The sequence below is a fragment of the Ceraceosorus guamensis genome, assembly GCF_003144195.1.
Source record: "Ceraceosorus guamensis strain MCA 4658 unplaced genomic scaffold IE81scaffold_57, whole genome shotgun sequence".
Lineage (NCBI taxonomy): Eukaryota > Fungi > Basidiomycota > Exobasidiomycetes > Ceraceosorales > Ceraceosoraceae > Ceraceosorus > Ceraceosorus guamensis.
In genome coordinates, this window is record NW_020290052.1 from 1 (window position 1) to 17,124 (window position 17,124).

The following is a 17,124-nucleotide window of genomic DNA, read 5'->3' on the forward strand; positions in this document are numbered from 1 at the left end:
TTTTTTTTTGCCGACTGGAAGCGCCGACTCACTGCTCCTCAGCTGGCGACTTTTTCTCCTTTCGCTGAATGGAAGCTAGGTAACCGCGAGGGCTGACATTGCTGAAGCCCTTGTTGCCATCCTTGGTAGGAGCGTTGGCAGCTGCGTAAAAGTGGCAAAGAATGGAGACGACCCAGACTGCTGGGATGGCAAAGAAGGAAATGTTGGGCGTGGCGGATTTGATGCCGATAGTGGGGCCCACTTGCTTGATGAGGTTGTCGACGAATGACATGATGGCCGCGATGTTTTTGACTAGGGACGTCGTGCGTGGTAAGGTTTATGGCTAATTACGAATGAAGGAGTGTGAAATAGGCGATAGTGGTGTCGCGCGGCGGAATGGATGGTAGTAGAGTCTCGCACGGAGTCGAATTGCGCAACGAGGTAAGACCAATCTATACTGTGTCGCCTTCTTGAGGCGGAGCTGAGATGTTGGATCTCCTGGGCCATGCTGCATGCTGATCATCCGTCAGCCTTTTCAACTCAATTAAGACTTCGCAGCGTCTTGCTCGCTGCTTCCACGTCCCACATGACGAGTGCGGCGGACCCGCCTCCATTCACGATTCATCCACACAGGCTCGCGCGGCGGCCGTCACGTTCTCTGCGTGCAGCGTTCGCGCTAGAAGGTGGGACTCTCGAGACGCACGACTGAAATCAAATGTGGAGGCAGAGCTCTGAGCTTCCCCACCGCCACGTGCATGCTTCGCACATCCGCCTCAGCGCCGCTGTAGCATACAGTACCGCTTGATTGGTCTTGTTCGGCTGACCGGTTGGGAAAATGACCCGTGACCACGTCGGCTTTGATTCACGATTGGAAGCACCGGTCATCGGCATTCTTAATTTTGGCAAGACTCTTGACTGGAGCCTTGCGATCGTAATCAAAGAATCTTTAGAATGCCTGATCGTGATCGCGGATGTAGCGAATTTGAATCAAATAAAAGGTGTGAAGGGCTGCTCCTCTTGCCCTGCATACATCGGTATCCGACCGCTGCCTAAACGGCGCACGTGATCTCTGTGGTAGCTCGGTGATATCCAGCAGCAAGCATCGGTGATAGATGCGCTTTCGAGCGAGACAACAGCAGGGGAGCTCGCGGCGGTGCATGCATGCATGAGCACAGCGCAGGCTGGCTCCACAGCAGCAGAGCTCAAGATGTGTCGTCGATGCGCAGGCAGCGTGCACAGCGACTCGTGGAGACAGACTCGCGATCGACTTCCTTGTCGGCCTCATGCTGCAGCTCATCCTTCTGATTGTCCACGCGCGGTTCACCACGCACGGTTCACATTCAAAATTCTGATTCTGATTCTCACTCAAGGACTGGCGGGTTGTGTGCATGACTCACGACTGATGTGTTGGCTGCCGTGTAATGTGAGAGATGACCTTGTCATGGTAAGGTGACGTTGCATCAGAGCAGATGCACATTGATACGCATCAGCCACCCGATTCCCATACGTTTCGTCACTTTGAGACTATGCCGGCACGCGTCACGTCACTCCGCTCTCTCGCCGAATCGTGAATGTTGAATCTTGGACCACATCAAGCACTAGTCTTGAAGCGTGAAGCGTGAATGTTAGCTAGGCTGTGGGGGCGACATCACTCGTGGCTCACAGTCACGAACCGCGAGTGCTGCGCCATGGCCGCGCGCATGCTGACGTCCATCTACATTATACATCATAGGCATGGCAGCTGCTGAAGGAGCCGTCGTGAAGGTAATGCCATCAATCGCCGGAGTCGCAGTTGAGTAATTCCTTTCATGCGCGGCTGGGCGCCTTGACACGACACGACAATCCGATGAGCGAGGTGCAGTGCGTGAGTCTAGCAGAGTTGCCACGTAAAATTATGGACGAATGGAGGTGCTGGGAAGACGTCGACGCCGTCACTCTTGATTCCATCCGTTGATCGCATACGCATGTGGGGCCTCACTGTATCGTCGAAAGCGTGACACGATGTGCGTGACTCGCCCAAGAGCAGTAGTGCGGCTCACTTCTTTGGGCCACAAGGTATATAAGACCACGGATGTGACTCGCTAATGGATGTCCCTGCCTTCGAGCCAGACTATACACTTCTTTTTGTCGCCACTCTCGTCGCTATACTTGAAAGCTCAATCTTGACCGCTCACCCTACCAGCACTACTACTTAGACATTGCTAAATATGGCTTCCTCATCCACTACACCGTTGCCGCTGCAAGGCAAGATCGCCCTCGTCACTGGCGGTGGTACGCGTGGGATCGGCGCAGATACTGTCATCGAGCTGGTCAAAGCCGGCGCAAGGTGAGACAGGACTACAGCAAAGGACCCCATCAACGACGCATTGAGCTTTCAGCTCACCTGCCCTTTCTCCTTTGTTCTGATCCAAAAAAAAAAAAAAAAAAAAGCGTTGCGATAGGCTACCGATCTAGCGCCAACCTCGCCGAAGAGGTTCAAGCCAATTGCAAGCCGCATCTTGCTCAAGGCGCTCAAGCCTGGATCGTCCAGGGTGACATTTCGGACGCGAGTAGCGCACAAACCTTTGCAAAGGCCGCCCTTGACCTTGTTGGAGGCAAGATCGACATCTTGGTGCAGTGCGCAGGATACATGTACATGCACGGAATTCATGAGCTCAAGGAAGACTCGTGGAATGCCCATCTTGGCGCCAACGTGACGGGTGGGTTTTCGTACGCTGCGCTGAGCCTGGCTGATAGACGAATGGTGTTACCGTGCTCTCTTACTGACGATGTCGACCCGATGCCACAGGTCCGCTGTTCCTGACCCAAGCGTTACTGCCAAACATTCGGGATGATGGCAAGATCATCCTCTTCTCCTCCACCCTCACGACCAACTTGGCCAACTTTGCTCCAGGCTACCTCTCCTACCTGGCCTCCAAGGGAGCTCTCGAGCAGGTCGCCCGCATGCTAGCGCGCGATCCTTCCATCTCGGGAGCAGAACGACGCATCACCACAAACGTCGTCGCTCCAGGACCAGTGGCGACGGAGCTATTTTTGAGGGGTAAAAGTCAAGAGGTGATCGATAGGATCGCTAGCAGCGCCCCTGCAAAGCGTTTGGGCAAGACGGAAGAAATCGGAAGCGTTGTTGCTTTCTTGGCAAGCCCTGCTGCTGCTTGGGTCAATGGTCAGACGCTCCGAGTCAATGGTGGATTGATGGTCTAGTCGAGCTCAACCTGGATCTTCCTTTGCTGCACGTCCCCACTGATCGTTCTCCGTACGAGTAGGTACAATCACACACTCACAAATTCATTAGTAGTGATTCTAGTGTGAAGTGCACCTCGATGGAGCCCCATCACCTTCCTCCACGCCCAATGATCGATTTCCAAATGCTCTCTAGACGGCTAGCCTGCGATTCAACCGACAGATAGCTCACTCGAAAAGCGCGGGGCTCCTGGAGAGTCTCGTTGCTCCGCTCTCGAATGTGAAGTTTCCCCAAGAATTTCGAACCTATTGCGCGCCGTGTGGCCCTGGCGAGGGGCGCCCGCCCCAAGATTCTTGATTTGGTGCAAATTACATTCGAAAGCAGCCTATGCTCGCCCTTCGTGCAACCACGAGTTGTAAACGCCCGCTGCTGCGACCAGGAATCGACTAGAAGCGCTCTCAAACGCGCGTGTCATCTAGGTGATTCTGGCGGATCAGAGCAGCCGTCGAGGTCGAGGGGGCCTGCCTTCTCGTAGCTCGTGCTGGAAAAAGCATCGATCGTCATTTCGTATCGCAGACCTTCGCAAGCTAGAGCAGGCAGCGTCTGAGTATGAACCTAAGTTTAAACGTCCGGTGGGCAAAACAGAAGAGACAAAAGGGAAGAGAACAACAACTCCCCCTCCACCAGAAAGTTCAACGCGGCTTACTTTGTGCCGTGTAGCGTGTTTCGCAGTCACAGTCAGCGAAAAGCTCGGCATCTGCAATTGTGCGAATGGCCAATCGTGAATGTATGGACCGAAGAAGGCGTTGCTGCGCAAAGAAGGACAAGCCATGGCCCACGCTGCCCGCGCAAACACGATGTACGTACCGCAAGTGATGGAGCGCAGGCGCAAGAGCTGTGGACTGCGTGGCTTGCTTTCAGGACGCCACGGCGTCTTGCCACATTTTCTTTAAAGTCAGCAGCAGCTCTGAGAGGCTCATTTCAAAGTCCTCGATGTGCGAGCGGAGGGAGGGTCACGTCCTGTGCGGAGAATGGATCTCTTGACAGCCGCCGATATGTCAATCGCGAATCGAATGTCTCTCTGGCTCAACTTCTTCACCATGCTTGCTCATCGACGAGTGCCGGTCAGAAGTAAGCAAAGGCGCGCGCAGAGGTGCTCCAGCTCCTGAACGGTATAGGTAGGTGCATGGTTGGACGCGTCAGACGCGAATCGCACAGCCTTTAGTCTCAAGTGTTGGTTGGTTGACCTTGCATAAGAGTCGTGAGTGTGAGTATGGTATCATTATCACTGATCACAGCTCGCGAAGAGGACCGCACCCGGGAAGCAGCTTCTGGAAAAGCAAGCATCTCGCAACAGGCAAACCTCCAACAACCGAGAGCAGTCGTGCGCGATCTTGGGTGGTCCAAGGGGGGGTGGGCTCACGTACCTCTTGCCGGTAGCCGACGAGGATGCATGAGCTTGCTTGCCTCTCAGCAGTCGTGAGTTTGTGGTCTGCTGTGTAAGTGTTGGCGCGCACCTTAGGAGTGGTGAGAGAGTGTCCCTTGCATGACTTGAGCACCTCGATCGCTGTGGCACGCATTTTCGCGCGCGCGCGTTCCCACCCACCGACCACGGACGCGCCACCGCTGCGAGGGCTGCGAGCGCGCAGGCGCAAAGGGTCCGCAAGGCAAGACCCCCACCGACAGCAGCCAGTTTCATGGGTTTTTTGTTCGCTGCAAGGCGCCACCTGCTGCACTCCAGCACTCGCCTTGCACCACGGTGCAGGTCGGTGTGGCTACCCGTGTGATCACTATGGTTACAGTGCGACTGGTGGAAAGAATGAGGGTCTTTGAGAGGCTAGCAATAAGACGATCATGGACAGAAAATCCCCGTTAGCGTCGAATGCCCCTAGCTGCGCACATGCCCACGCACGACAGATGACCCACCAAAAGCTTCGTGTTGGTCTCACGCCGTCTCTTGCTCTTGCATGAGCGCAAGCAAGAGGCGCACCGCACCATCCAGCAGAGCATCCTACAAGCTGCAGCTGCTTGCTGCCTCTCTGCTGTGCTTGTTTGCCCACGCTTTGACAAAGAGACGCACAAACGCTACATTATCATCATACACTTTGCACCAGCACTCGTCGGTAGCCCAACTGTAAGTTGCCCGCCCTTGCTGTTGACGTGCACCAAGCATCGGTTCACCCATGCAGCAAGCACAAAGACATCATTGGCGCACTTTCGATCTTGAACGCCATGCAGGGCAAGTCAGAGCGCGCGCACCGATCAGCTGCAAAAACGATCATGTGTTCGCGGCGTGACCAAGATCAGTCGGCGTGATGCGACCTCTTCTCGCCATGGGTCCTAGCAAACTAGCTGCATGCTGCTGCTGGGAAGGAGATTCGCATCGAACAGAGCCCCCAGGAGAGCACAGGCGCAACGGCAGTTGCTGTGCCGTTTGACCGTCGACGCTGTGCCTTGCCTGCGCTGCTCCTAGCGTAACGGCTGTTCGACCGTTGGGCTCCTCTGCATGATGGCATGTAGGGGCAAAGCAACACATCAACACCTTGCTTGCTCTTCTCACCCTGTAGCCATCGCTCGCAAAGTCTGGCGCTCAAGTTCTCCTGACCTTGGCGACCACGATCGAGAAAGCGTCTGCAGTCTGCCCTCGCGAGAAAGCAACCCGTGACCGCTCCGGGCCCACGGACAGAAGAGTCGGGAGCGATTGGACACAAACCAATACATAAACCCACCACCGCCTGTCTTCGACCTATCATTCCATCCCCACGACTTCGCATCCTTCTCTTGCCGCTACCATCCTCATCACCTTTACGCCACTCATCCCCCGGCCCTCCACCGTTGCTAGCGATGACTGACTCGTTGCGCCAATGCGATTTGCCCTCCGGCCTCCTCTCGCCCTACTCCGCACCCCAGAAAGGCTTGCCGGTGCTTCCCAGCGTTGAGCTGCCTCACACGTGGTGCTTTTGCGGCAATCCTATCTCCACGACACCCGCTTCATCATCTCGTTCCACTGCGTCAACTGCCTCGGAGGATGAAGATGAGGAAGGTCCAATCTACTGTTCAAGAGCGTGTGCTCGCGCCGATGCTCTCTCCGCCCTGATGGCCAGCAGCAAGTGTTCGGGCCCCAACGCAAGTTCCATCGACATGGTGCCTGGTCTCAGCACAAGCAGCACAAGCTCCAACACGAGCGAGGGGCCCATGACTCCCTGCAATTTGCCCATGGACCTCCCCGACCTCGGCGCTCACTACTCCGAACACGAAGGTCTCGAACGCCGCAAGCTTCAACAGGGTGCCGCATCAGACAACAGCAATGTGAGAGCCAGCAAAGCTCGCGTCATGGCGCGCGCGAGTGCTGCGCTCAGCCAGATGTATCCAGAGCTCCAATTCGACGTCGACGTCAACGGTGACGATACCAAGCTTCGTCTTAGCCACACTCTCCCGGACAAGTCTCTGCCAAGTTTGCCGTTTGATCTTCAAGCTGCTAGTCATTACCGCCGTGTTCAAGCTCTTCGACCGGTAGCAGAGTACAGCCCCTCTGTTCGCACGCGCTCCAGCTCATTCAGCTCAGACTCCTCCGAAGATCGTAGCGATTGCTCCTCGTCTCGACAGTGCTCCACCTCAGCCCACCACGCAGAAGAAGTTGAACAACAACAATTCGTCTCCACTCTCGGCTACGTCCGGGACTCCGTCTACAGCCCGGTTCACTCGTCGCCAGAACGCGAGCAAGCGCGCCTCCGCGCTCTCGGTGCGCCAGCTCTTGCCAGGGCTAGGCACGCACTAAAGGACGCACACACTGCTGAAGAGCTCCCTCAGCGGCAATACAGACCTACAGAGAGCCTGGAATTGGCCATGTCCAACATTGCTCGCCTCAACCGAGCGTGCCACCACGGTCATTCTAACAGCGATGCGAGCGACCTCAGCTCCATGACGGCATCTACAGACACGAGTTTCAACTCTGCGCTGACCTCGGAGGATGCGGATGCACAGTCTAGCGGCACTAGAAGCAGATCAACCTCTGTCAACACCATTGAGCGTCCGACGCTCTTCTGCGCGAACCCCGATGAACCTCTTAGCCCCAATGTCAAGCTTCGCGACGACATTGCCGCACTCGATCGCGAACTCAACCGTCATGTTGCCGACGCTTTCGAGTTTTGGTCCGACCTTGAAGAGGAGTCAGAAGGGCCAAGAGGCATGTACGAGGTGGACGACCGTCAGACGTGGGGCCACGACAATCCACTAGGGTTTGACCGTCACGGACGTGGGACACCGTCGGCTTTCGAGCACGCATATGGCGGCAACGTCAACAGTCTTGGACTTGATCTTGGCTCCGTCGCCATCGGCTCGGCCAAGCTTCCAGAATGTGAAGCTTTCTCTGATCCGCGCACCAACCTTTGCGCACCTCTACAGTCGTCGGTGCTCTCCGATGCGACGCGTCGCGCCGCACCTCTTACACCTCGCCGTGGCTCTTCTCGCATGCTGGGAGCTCCTCTGCCTTCCCAGCCTTTGCGCTTCCTCTCTCCACCGTCGCAATCCGTGTTTGAGCCCGAATCTCCCTTGCTCCCTACGCAGGGTATCAGCAAGACGGCTCAAGCAGCCAACAGCGTGACGAGCGCATTCAACTCCATGATGCGCAAAGATTCTTTCCAATCCATCAAGACCAAGAGCGCTTCTGGGCTTGGTCTTCAACACACGTGCAAGGAAGATGCGCAGGCGGATAAGCTCATCAAAAGACTCGACAATGCTTTGCGCTCTCGTTTGAGCAGCCTTCGTTCTCCTCCGCCTGCTCCTAAAGCTGAGCTTAGGTCCCTCAGCCCAATCGGCAACATGCCTCCAAAGCTGACGCACAAGCGCAGCAAGAATCTCTTCGGTCTCGTAGCCTAGAACGTGCCTTTACTCTTTTCGTAGACTTGCTTGTGCTCATTCGACATTCGACATCTCCTCTTCGATTCTAGCATTTATCTGTATCACTAGACTAGCATTCACTCATTCTAGCTTCATCGTTCCACGAAATTCTGTATCATATAGCTATCCGCCCGCCCAGATGGGCCCAACACTCGTTATCACCTTTTCGATCAATGCTTCTCACTCCAGAAGAGCATCCTCACCATTGAGACTACCGATTGCAAGGCGTTTCAGTGTCTCTCATCAGACTTTGCAATACATCACGCGTATGCCGTGCATGTCGCTTTGGAGTGGCCGAGAATTTATGGCGTGCCCGTAGATATACTTGACGAGCATGGTGATGGTGGTGGTGCAGCAAGTTTGCCAAAGCAGCGTTTGGCAAAAAAGCAAGGGTATTGGACGTACATGTACATGGGATGCGTTGCCCATCGGTGTGATTAGCGTAAAGGCGCAGAAATCGAGGGAGAGAGAGAGGGGGAAAGCAAAGCAAGTCTTCGGAGGCGAAGAGGTGCTTGCCAGATAGCGGATCGCAGCGTCTACATGGCCAATCCGATGGTTGCGCGTTCGTGCTGCGGACTGTGAGTAGTGGGTGTGGCCGGTTGACGTTGCCGTTTGGGCGAAGTGGGTCTGGATCGAGAAGAAGGAGTGGTCTGGATGTTCATGAAGGAGTGTTGAGCCGATGCGGCAGCAGAGACATCCGGCAAAGCTGCAGGTGGCAGTCTCCACGTGCTCGGGGCTGAGGATGCGCCTCCTCGGCGCACCGGAGACCTGGATGGTGGTGTCGGCATAGAGGGCGGCGGTGAAGGGAATCCTGAAAGCAGATCTTCACTGGACAGGACACGCGATGCGGGCACGGAAGGGTGCGGAGACCTGCCCCCTTTAGCGTCGATCGGGCTCTGTCCTGCGGCTGCAGCAGCCGCCAACATGAGGCTCTCGCGCGAAGAGCGGTGCGTCGACGGTCCTCGCCTGAGCCCGCTGACCGACGCAGAATGTTGCGAGGCTGCGTTCGACGCCGCCCAGATGGCTTGCTGATTTTGAAATACATGAGCCGATTGTCGATTGGAAATGGGCGAGTTGCTCAGAGGCGTTGGCGGCGAGTAAGGCAGTACCCCACCCGCAGCGCCCTGCGCGCTCCCGGAAACGCCACTCTGCCTGGCCTTGGCTTCGCCTAATCCGCCGCAGAGACTATGATGGCTTTCAGATCGCGATGGTGCAGCGCCATCAGCATCGATTCGGCTAGCAACGCTTGCGTATGGGTTGACATCGGATTGGCAATGGCGATGGCTCTGAGCCGGAGTTGAGCCTTGTGTCGACTTCGATCTGCGACGGGGAGGAGGCGCCAAAACGAGTAGCTTGCCTGGGCTTGCTCTGCCGGCCTGCACACCCTCGTCAGATGAAGCTAGTCCACTGCGTTGGCTGTGTTCCACATCACTCGACATGTTGCCGTCTTCTTGCTCATCCTCTGACTCATACAGGTTGAAGAAGCTGCCTCGTTGCGTGTGCTTGCGCGGGAGACTGGACTTCCAGTTGTCGTCTGGCGTTGAGGGCGTAGGCGGGTCTATATGGCTGCGCAAGCGCGGGGACAGTCTACTGCCGTTCGTCGCTTGATTCGCATAGTTTCGCGTGTCTGGGTCGCGCCTTTCTCCCCTTACGGGCGTAACCTCTTCCACCTGCTCGCGTGGCGTTATAGCCCGATTTTCGACAGGGGTGGAAGAGCTCTGAGCTCGCTGCTCTAGTGCCAGAGCTGCGAGCAGCGCTTGCTTGCGCTCCAAGCTGCTCGACGCGTGTGGAGTAACATCAAGCGAGTGGCGAATCGAGACCCCTGCGTGTCTATCTCGCGCGTCGCTTGGCGCTGTAGGCGACAAGGGTGTCAACGGTGAGGAGACAGTGCCAACAGAGCTGCTGGGTGAGTTGCTGAAGTTCCAAGCGGCAGTTGGGCTGTACCCATCACTGAGCTTGTTCCAGGAGGAGTCCATCATGCTGCCTGGGCGGCTCTTCCAGGTACGTGCGGCCATGTTGGAGCCTGAATCACTTCGGACAGAAGAAGTGTGGGAGCTCGTCCCAGTGCTCTCATGCGATGCCTGTCGATGGCGCAATGCAGCAGGGCCCGACAGCGTGGGCGAATGTCCTTCGGCTTTGCGTGCAGATGAAGGAACGGTGATTTGAATGCCGGACGCATGCTTTGTCTGCGCTGAGGGAGGCGGCGGAAGCGCAGTCTGAGGGGCAGGCGTACGGGGAGGAAGATCGCTTCGGGCGTAAGAGAAGCAGATTGGAGACGAGTTGGTGCTGGAGACTGAAGTCGTGCGCGACCTCGCTTTGCGTCCATAGCTATGGCTGGTCCATTCCATCGGCTCTGATGTAACCGAAGCGCGATCGTCGTCGTGCTGATCGTGGGTGCCCGATAGAGGATTCGAGTGCTGCCCGTGGACGAGCGGCTCGGTGTTGATGGAATCACTGCTGACCATAGCCCAGCCCCTCAGCGTCCCAACATTTGTGCCATGTATCGAGAAATGACCGTCGCCTTCTCGGCCCTCGCTCAACGGAGCACGCTCGCGCTTGCTCTCTGCCACTGAAAGCTCCTGAGTGAGTGTCTCCATCTCGTCAAGCAAGGGGTCCGTCGAGCTGACGGGTCTGACAACCTCTCGCGGATCTCTTGAAGGGAGTACAGAATGTGGCTGTTGCCTTTTGTGTACGCCGGGAAATGCGTGATCGATGGGAGACTCTGGGTCTGCCGTGCTTGTGCGAGTCTCCACAGAAGGTCGCTCTGTTACAGAGCGCTCTCCGCTTGGTCGCGCTTCAGAGACAGCCGAGAAGGATGATCTAGAAGGAGCAATCGCGTGCTCGCGTCGTCCCGCGGCGTCGCTTTCGAGCGGCGACCACGCTATGCCCAGGCCGCTCTTCCTCGCTTGCTCGTGTGCACCAGCGTCTGCGCTGCGCGTAGGGGCTGACCAGACTGGCGAAGCAGGGGGAGGAGAGCGCAAGAACAGGCCATTGTCCGCTGCAGACCCTCTTCTCGGATAACGTCGACCTGTCCTGAACTCGCCCTCAGCGTGTGCAAGAGCTGCGATGAGTGCCTGCGGGTAAGTGCGATAAGGGTAAAGATCAGAGAGGCAGGTGCGCTAGATCGGTTCACACAGAGGGGTACGCACCCTGATGGTGTGTTGCCACTTGAGCAGCTGCTCGATCGAGTCTAGTTGCACGAGCCACTCTTCGCCCTGCACTGATCCCCGAGCAGTCTCGATCTCCTGGGGGTAAACGGCAGAGCCACCGCCTATTCTAAGCAAGTGGCGGCCTCCGCCGTATCGCCTGGCACTGTCGGCCACTGCCACGTAGCTTGTGGGAGCCAGCACGAAGCGCTGCTGTTCCTTCATTCCGTCGGGCTTGAAGACGTGCAAGCATGCAAAAGGCGCCGAAGAGAGGTCCTCAGCATAGGGCACATCGAAGTCGAAGCACGGCGTGATTGTTGTCATCGAAGTCGACGACCCATCCGCACCCCAAGCAGAGGGAACCACAGTGACGCGCTGGTCCACACGATGTCCATTGGAGGTGAGAACCAGCTGCCTGCTTCGCCAGCCACGCTTGCGCGCGAGCGTCATACCCCTGGGCAAGCTGTACTTGGCGACCGGCTCGTCCATCAAGATGGAGCGCCTCAGAGCTCGGTATTCACAAGGGAATGGGGCGCACGTCGGATCGCACGGCGCTCGGTCTCCGCGGCTCGAACTGGCACCCAGGGAGGAATGCTCATAAGGCGTCGTACCGATTGTCCGCTCAGGGTCGAAGGAAGCCGATGAGAAAGTCGCGGACATGATCTGCGCGTCGACTGATGGCCTTCTAGATCCCATGCTGCTTCTGCCAAGGTCGCCAAATTTGTACGCCGAATGATGATCGGAGCCGGCCATCGATCCAGGTCTGGCAGCTTTTGGAGACTGGAAAGTGATCGATTTGGAGGGCGAAAGCGCGGACTGTGGTGTTGCTTGGCGGCTGGACGCGATGGAGCCCGGCGTGCCAGTGTTCGGTAGCGAAGGTCGTCGCGCATTGTTGCTGGCGGATGCACCAACCGTCTCGATCTCGCCTCCAAGGTGGTCAAAGAAGGCGGTCAAAGAACCGCCGGGTCCTTGGTGAGATGTACTAGTGGACTGCCGGGGAGGAGACGCCGCCCAGTGGCTGTTCGTCGCACCCATGGGAGGGGCGGGAAAGCCAGTGGTGAACGAAGCGGCACCCATACTGCTTGTACTTTCGCGCCTGCCCTCTTGAAATATGTCCAGAGAGGCGCGATTGGAAGGGCCAGCCTCCGGGTAATTCCTGACGTGGGGCTGCTGACGCCCGTCCGGTGGTGCAGTGGGGCTCCGCGCGCCATGAGGCGTCGCGTCGAAGCCGGCAAAGAGGCCAGGACCATGGTGCGCGTGGGTGGAGCCCAGGTCACCCGGGCTTACAGTTGCATCGCCGTGCGATGTACCTTGACCTTCGAGCAGGACGTTTGTCGCGCTTCCAGATCGAATAAGTTGCGATCCTGGCAATAGTAGATCGAGCTGCGGCGCGGCAGCACTGGCGGTGGGACTAACCCCCGTGAGCGGTCTGGCTGATCGTGGAGCCGTTGCCGATCGCGATGCGTTCGAGCCGCCACGAGCCAGAGAAGGCGGAGGAGCCTCTCCAAAGAATTTTGAGAGCTTACTTGCCCGCGCGCTTTCGCTCATCTTCCTATCAGCTACGCTTGGTCCGCGCGGCTTGGAAGCTGAACGCGGCGGAGGTATAGGAGCAACGTCTGCAATCGTAATGGGATTGCTGCGGCGCCAAAGAGATCAGAAGATGAGTCCCCTCCTCGTGGGTCATGGCAGTCGCATACAGTGCGTTCACGTGGAGAGGACAGGTGGCCCCATCCTCAACAGCTCAGTCATCGCTCACAACCCTACACTCACGACTGAGGGGCATTCATCTGAGACGGGACAGCACTTCTCTCGCTTCTACCGGAGCAGAGCCGCTAGCGAGAGCGCGTCCAAGATGCAAACGTTCGACGATCGCGAGGCGAAATGTGTTGTGAAGTCAGGAGGCTGTGCTGTGCGTGGTGTCGAATGCGCGACCCGTGTGTGCAGTAGGTGAGCCGACTGAGGCGTAAAGGGGCGGGGACATGCGACGAGGTCGAGAGCGGCGAGTGTGATGGTGTGAGGGAGAGAGATTTCTGTATAGGGAAAGGTGCGATGTGCACCTCACTCTCCTGTTCTGCGGTCCACGGTCACCTTACGCAATATGGAGGGGCAAATTGGGAATGTATGCCGGGCTCTGGCCTGTATGCGATGCAGCGTGCAGCGAGTGCGTAAAGTGGAAGTAGTACGTCGTGCCTGCAGCAACGCACAACGATGCCCGAACAACGTCGGGGAATAGAGGATGCTGATGAGCCAACTGCAGACTCTCCGATCTGGGGGCAGAAGTGCAGATTTGAACAGATCGCAGAGCTACAGGCGTCTCGATCTCATCGCCGTTGCTGCTGCGTGTGGTCACGACTGTTGTAATGTAGAAGAGCGTTTAAGGTTAGGGCTACTCGGCTGCACAGCCATGAAGCACCTCTCCTTCACGCGGAGATTCAATCGCACGGAGATGCGTGGTGCTTGGATAAGGGCGGGGCGTTTAATTGTGAGGTCCAGGCTCTTGCTGCCTCGAGTATGTGCATCAAGTTGTCCTCATGGCTCGGACATAAGATAGGACTCCACGCTGCTGCGAAGGAGATGGACCACGTCTGGACACGCGGTCGGCGGGCGCCCAGAAGTAGAGTAGTCAAAGTGCGGATCGAGTGGTACCCCCGAGAGGAAGTTGGGAGCAAGAATTCATTGAGAAATGGACCGCATGGGCGCATGCAGGTGCGCCGCATGACTGTTGCCCTTCGGCCATGAGCGGTCGAGTGGCGCTGCTGCTGCTTCTGCGAATCTTCATTGTGATTCAGCAGTCATCCCATCACGCAGCAACAGCGCGGGCAGGTCCTCGGCTGCAAGATTCGCACCCAGAAACAAATCGGCGTCGCTCGATTGAGGCGCATGTAGGCTTTGCGGCAGCAGCTAGGCTGCAGGTGCAGCATGCAGCAGCAGCATGCAGCATCACGGCTTATTATTGAGTAGTGCGCATGAGCACCCATCACCCGCCTTGCATGCTGATGATGCTCTTCGAAACCTTTGCCCAACAATCACGAATCACACTCCTGAACAAAATCAATATCACGATACTGCTTGCTGCTGCTGCTGCTGCTGCATGTGGAAGACAAGGCAGTCAACGAATCAACAAGCACAGCAAACATGCGCAAGGAGCACATTCGAGTCGCACCGCGGCGAGCTGCTTGCCCTGCCGCGAAGGTGCGCTCTCACGCTCTGCGTAACAAAGGATCCACGCGGGGTCTTGTCCACACGCTCAGCTATATATAGCTACATGGATTCGCGGGTGAAGCACAAAGGGCAGGCATCACAAACGCCTCATTCGAGAACGCGACGACTCGTGAGGACAAGCTTTGTTGGTCTGGATGGATGCTGACGATTACGTGGGCACGGAAGTCCGCAAGCCCGACTGCAACTCTCTTCTACCCGAGGTACTCTTGACTGTATGTATAGGAGGCGTCGAGATCGTGGAGTAAGCAGCGCCATATCTGCCGTGATGGAAGATTGTGTGCCTGAGCAGCAGCGTCACACGCCACGCATGAATTCTGCGGTTGGAAGCTTTCGCTTCCGCTGTGACTCTCTGGCCAGCTGAGCACGACTCGTGACTGCTGGCGGGCGTTGACATGATCGAAGTGCATCGACTCCGTCGATCGTAGCCAACGAGAGTCGCGGGGCTGTAACGTCCTATCAGCTCTTGCCAGACTTGTGCGGTGCCCCAATACGGTTTTTGATTGTGAAAGCCAATCGCGCGTACGGACTCGTTCTGTTTGTTGCAATTTGAAGACGGCGATCTCCACATTCGTGGGCGCTCCCATGGCTGCACGCGTCTCGGCAGGTCGTGCTGAGAAAGGCGGGTCAAAGTGCCGGGCTTGAGCAAGGCCTAGCTGCCATCCCTAGCGCGGCGCTAAGGGGGTGGTTTCCCCTTTGCATTCAAATTGCGCCTTCGACGGACCTACGTATCTCCTGCTCCTGACGCTGCACGCACACTCACCGTAATTGCATCAGCTTGACTTGGCTGTAGAGGAGACTTTACAGCAACAGCACTCACAGACTACATACTTACTGCTGCTGCTACATTCCCGATAAGAGCGCGTGGCTGGGTGAGCAGTCGGCCGTGGCCTTTTGTCATTCCGCTCGTGCTTCCTCAAGCGCCTCTGCCGCCTCCTTCGCTCTGCGCTTGCCCTCCGAGCCACGCACAGAAGCTGAACCCAAATTTGCAACCTCAAGGGGGCGCGACCAAAAATTGACGAGACAGCATTCAGACTCACGACTAGCTCGGCCCTGAGCGGCGCGAGGTTTGGGTCATAGGACCAGCGCTGCGGTACAATGACCTGCTTTCAGGCGCACATACGGGCATCTTTGAGCATCATTCGACGTGCATAGATCGATCCATTCAGGGACCCGATTAACGCAAACTTCTACTGCACGATCGTGGCCTCGAGCCATCGTAGAGCTATAGAGAAGGGATGCTGACCCAGACTCTGTGTGCAGATGAGAATAAGCAGCGATTTGTGTCTTTGAGGTGCATGATGCTTGACTGTGAAGGCGAGCGAACGAGAGGCTCCCGGTCCCAAATGACCGCATGCTGCTGCTGCTGCTGAGCGGACTTTGCTAGCTGGCGCCGATCTGTGATTGCCTTTAACCAATTTGAACGCCATCGAACTTCGTCCTGCAAGCGAACGCGTCTCGTGCACGTTCTCAGCTGCATTTCGCACAGACGAGCTATGGCGCGTAGATGGGTACACGTCGCGATCAGCGTCGATCACGTTTGGCTAGGCGACGGCCTCTCTCTCGAATCACCGATGCTGTCTCACCGCCTGCTCGACGCATTCGTGCTTCACGATGCAACGGGCTGGAAATATTTCCCCCCTTCCCGCGTTCGCGATGGACCTGCTTGACCTTGCCGCTTCGAATTGCGCTGCTCCACTAAGGGAGCAATGAAAGGATGTCACTCACGCTACCCAGCCGCGATCGCGAGCATACTATTCCCTCAGTGCCACTGTTGAGCGTGTCCCCACTCCGGGATGTTGGGCGTCATAAGCTCCACGCTAAAGAGAAGCCCCTGGCATTCGAGCGCGCGTGGTCAAAAGTGTCAAAGACGGCCAGCGACAAGCAAGCCTAGCAGCCGCATCTTTCGAGGTCGTGGCAGACCAATCACTAGGTCTAAATGGCGAGAGAAGGCGCGCAGCATCAGCAGCCGTCACCATGCACTCAATTCGCAATCAAGTCAAGGTTGACTTTCCCTAATTCGGGGGCTCGGCGAATCATCTCCACGCTAGTGGACACGGACGTCTGGAAGGAAGTCCGCGGCAAGGCAACAGCCCCCTTTGGACTGCTTTGGCGCCCCGCCTCGACGTCGAGGGCTTGCGACTTCGGATCTTTACGCAGGCTCCGCTCCTCGTTTACGCGCTTGGGCAAGCGACCATGCCATTCGGAATGGCGCTAGACGGCGCTTGGACGAGATGTAGCAAGACGGCGGTGGTGCTCAGTCATCGAGCTTCTTTCTATCTTCAAATCCTCACGCTTATCGCACATGATGTATGACCTTGTTTACCGGGTACCCGCACCCAGACTCAAGCGCCCGCAGGTCTGGTGAACCATGCAGACACAATGCGCGTTCTCGAATTTGCTGGGACGGCGCTTGATTGCGTGGATGGTGAACCTTTTGCTTGCGTTCCGAATTCGTGTCAAGAGACGCGTTTGCGGATCCAGCAGCCACGGACATCGAACCTTGTGCGGCCTATAGCTGCTGCATGCCAGCGTCTTACTGCGCGTGATTGGGGCTTGAGCCATCTGTGGATCAGCGGTCACTCGACTCACCAGCCTCTTCAGATCTCGACTCGAACCCGTCGACTCTTCTGTTTTTGGCGTTTCGAGATTCGCTGGAGCGAGTGCGAGTGCGAGCTGTTTTTGGCAGAGATGGTGCGG

At 57.1% G+C, this 17,124-nt stretch overlaps 4 protein-coding genes across 4 annotated transcripts; 2 read left to right on the top strand and 2 right to left on the bottom strand.

Annotated features, from left to right (window-relative positions):
• Positions 1 to 32: 32 nt before the first annotated feature.
• Positions 33 to 271, bottom strand: IE81DRAFT_348923 (hypothetical protein; the record flags this gene model as incomplete). The annotated part of the gene is made up of 1 exon (XM_025516319.1): positions 33 to 271. A coding segment is annotated over one exon (239 nt), but the record flags the coding sequence as incomplete, so codon positions are not given.
• Positions 272 to 1,951: 1,680 nt separating this feature from the next.
• IE81DRAFT_325218 (short-chain dehydrogenase/reductase SDR) lies at positions 1,952 to 3,276 on the top strand. The gene is made up of 3 exons (XM_025514447.1): positions 1,952 to 2,305; positions 2,410 to 2,678; positions 2,768 to 3,276. The coding sequence occupies exons 1-3, from the start codon at positions 2,187 to 2,189 to the stop codon at positions 3,178 to 3,180; spliced, it is 801 nt and encodes a 266-aa protein (XP_025367921.1). The 5' UTR covers positions 1,952 to 2,186; the 3' UTR covers positions 3,181 to 3,276.
• A 2,425-nt stretch (positions 3,277 to 5,701) lies between these two features.
• On the top strand, positions 5,702 to 8,355 carry IE81DRAFT_325220 (hypothetical protein). Its single transcript, XM_025514448.1, has one exon. It carries the CDS (start codon positions 6,005 to 6,007, stop codon positions 8,036 to 8,038), a length of 2,034 nt encoding a protein of 677 aa, XP_025367922.1. The 5' UTR covers positions 5,702 to 6,004; the 3' UTR covers positions 8,039 to 8,355.
• A 240-nt stretch (positions 8,356 to 8,595) lies between these two features.
• IE81DRAFT_342496 (hypothetical protein) lies at positions 8,596 to 13,392 on the bottom strand (the record flags this gene model as incomplete). The annotated part of the gene is made up of 4 exons (XM_025515701.1): positions 12,976 to 13,392; positions 11,209 to 12,841; positions 9,444 to 11,133; positions 8,596 to 9,227 (listed from the first exon to the last, which is right to left on the bottom strand). Exons 1-4 carry the CDS (start codon positions 12,990 to 12,992, stop codon positions 8,596 to 8,598), a joined length of 3,972 nt encoding a protein of 1,323 aa, XP_025367923.1. The 5' UTR covers positions 12,993 to 13,392.
• Positions 13,393 to 17,124: the final 3,732 nt, after the last annotated feature.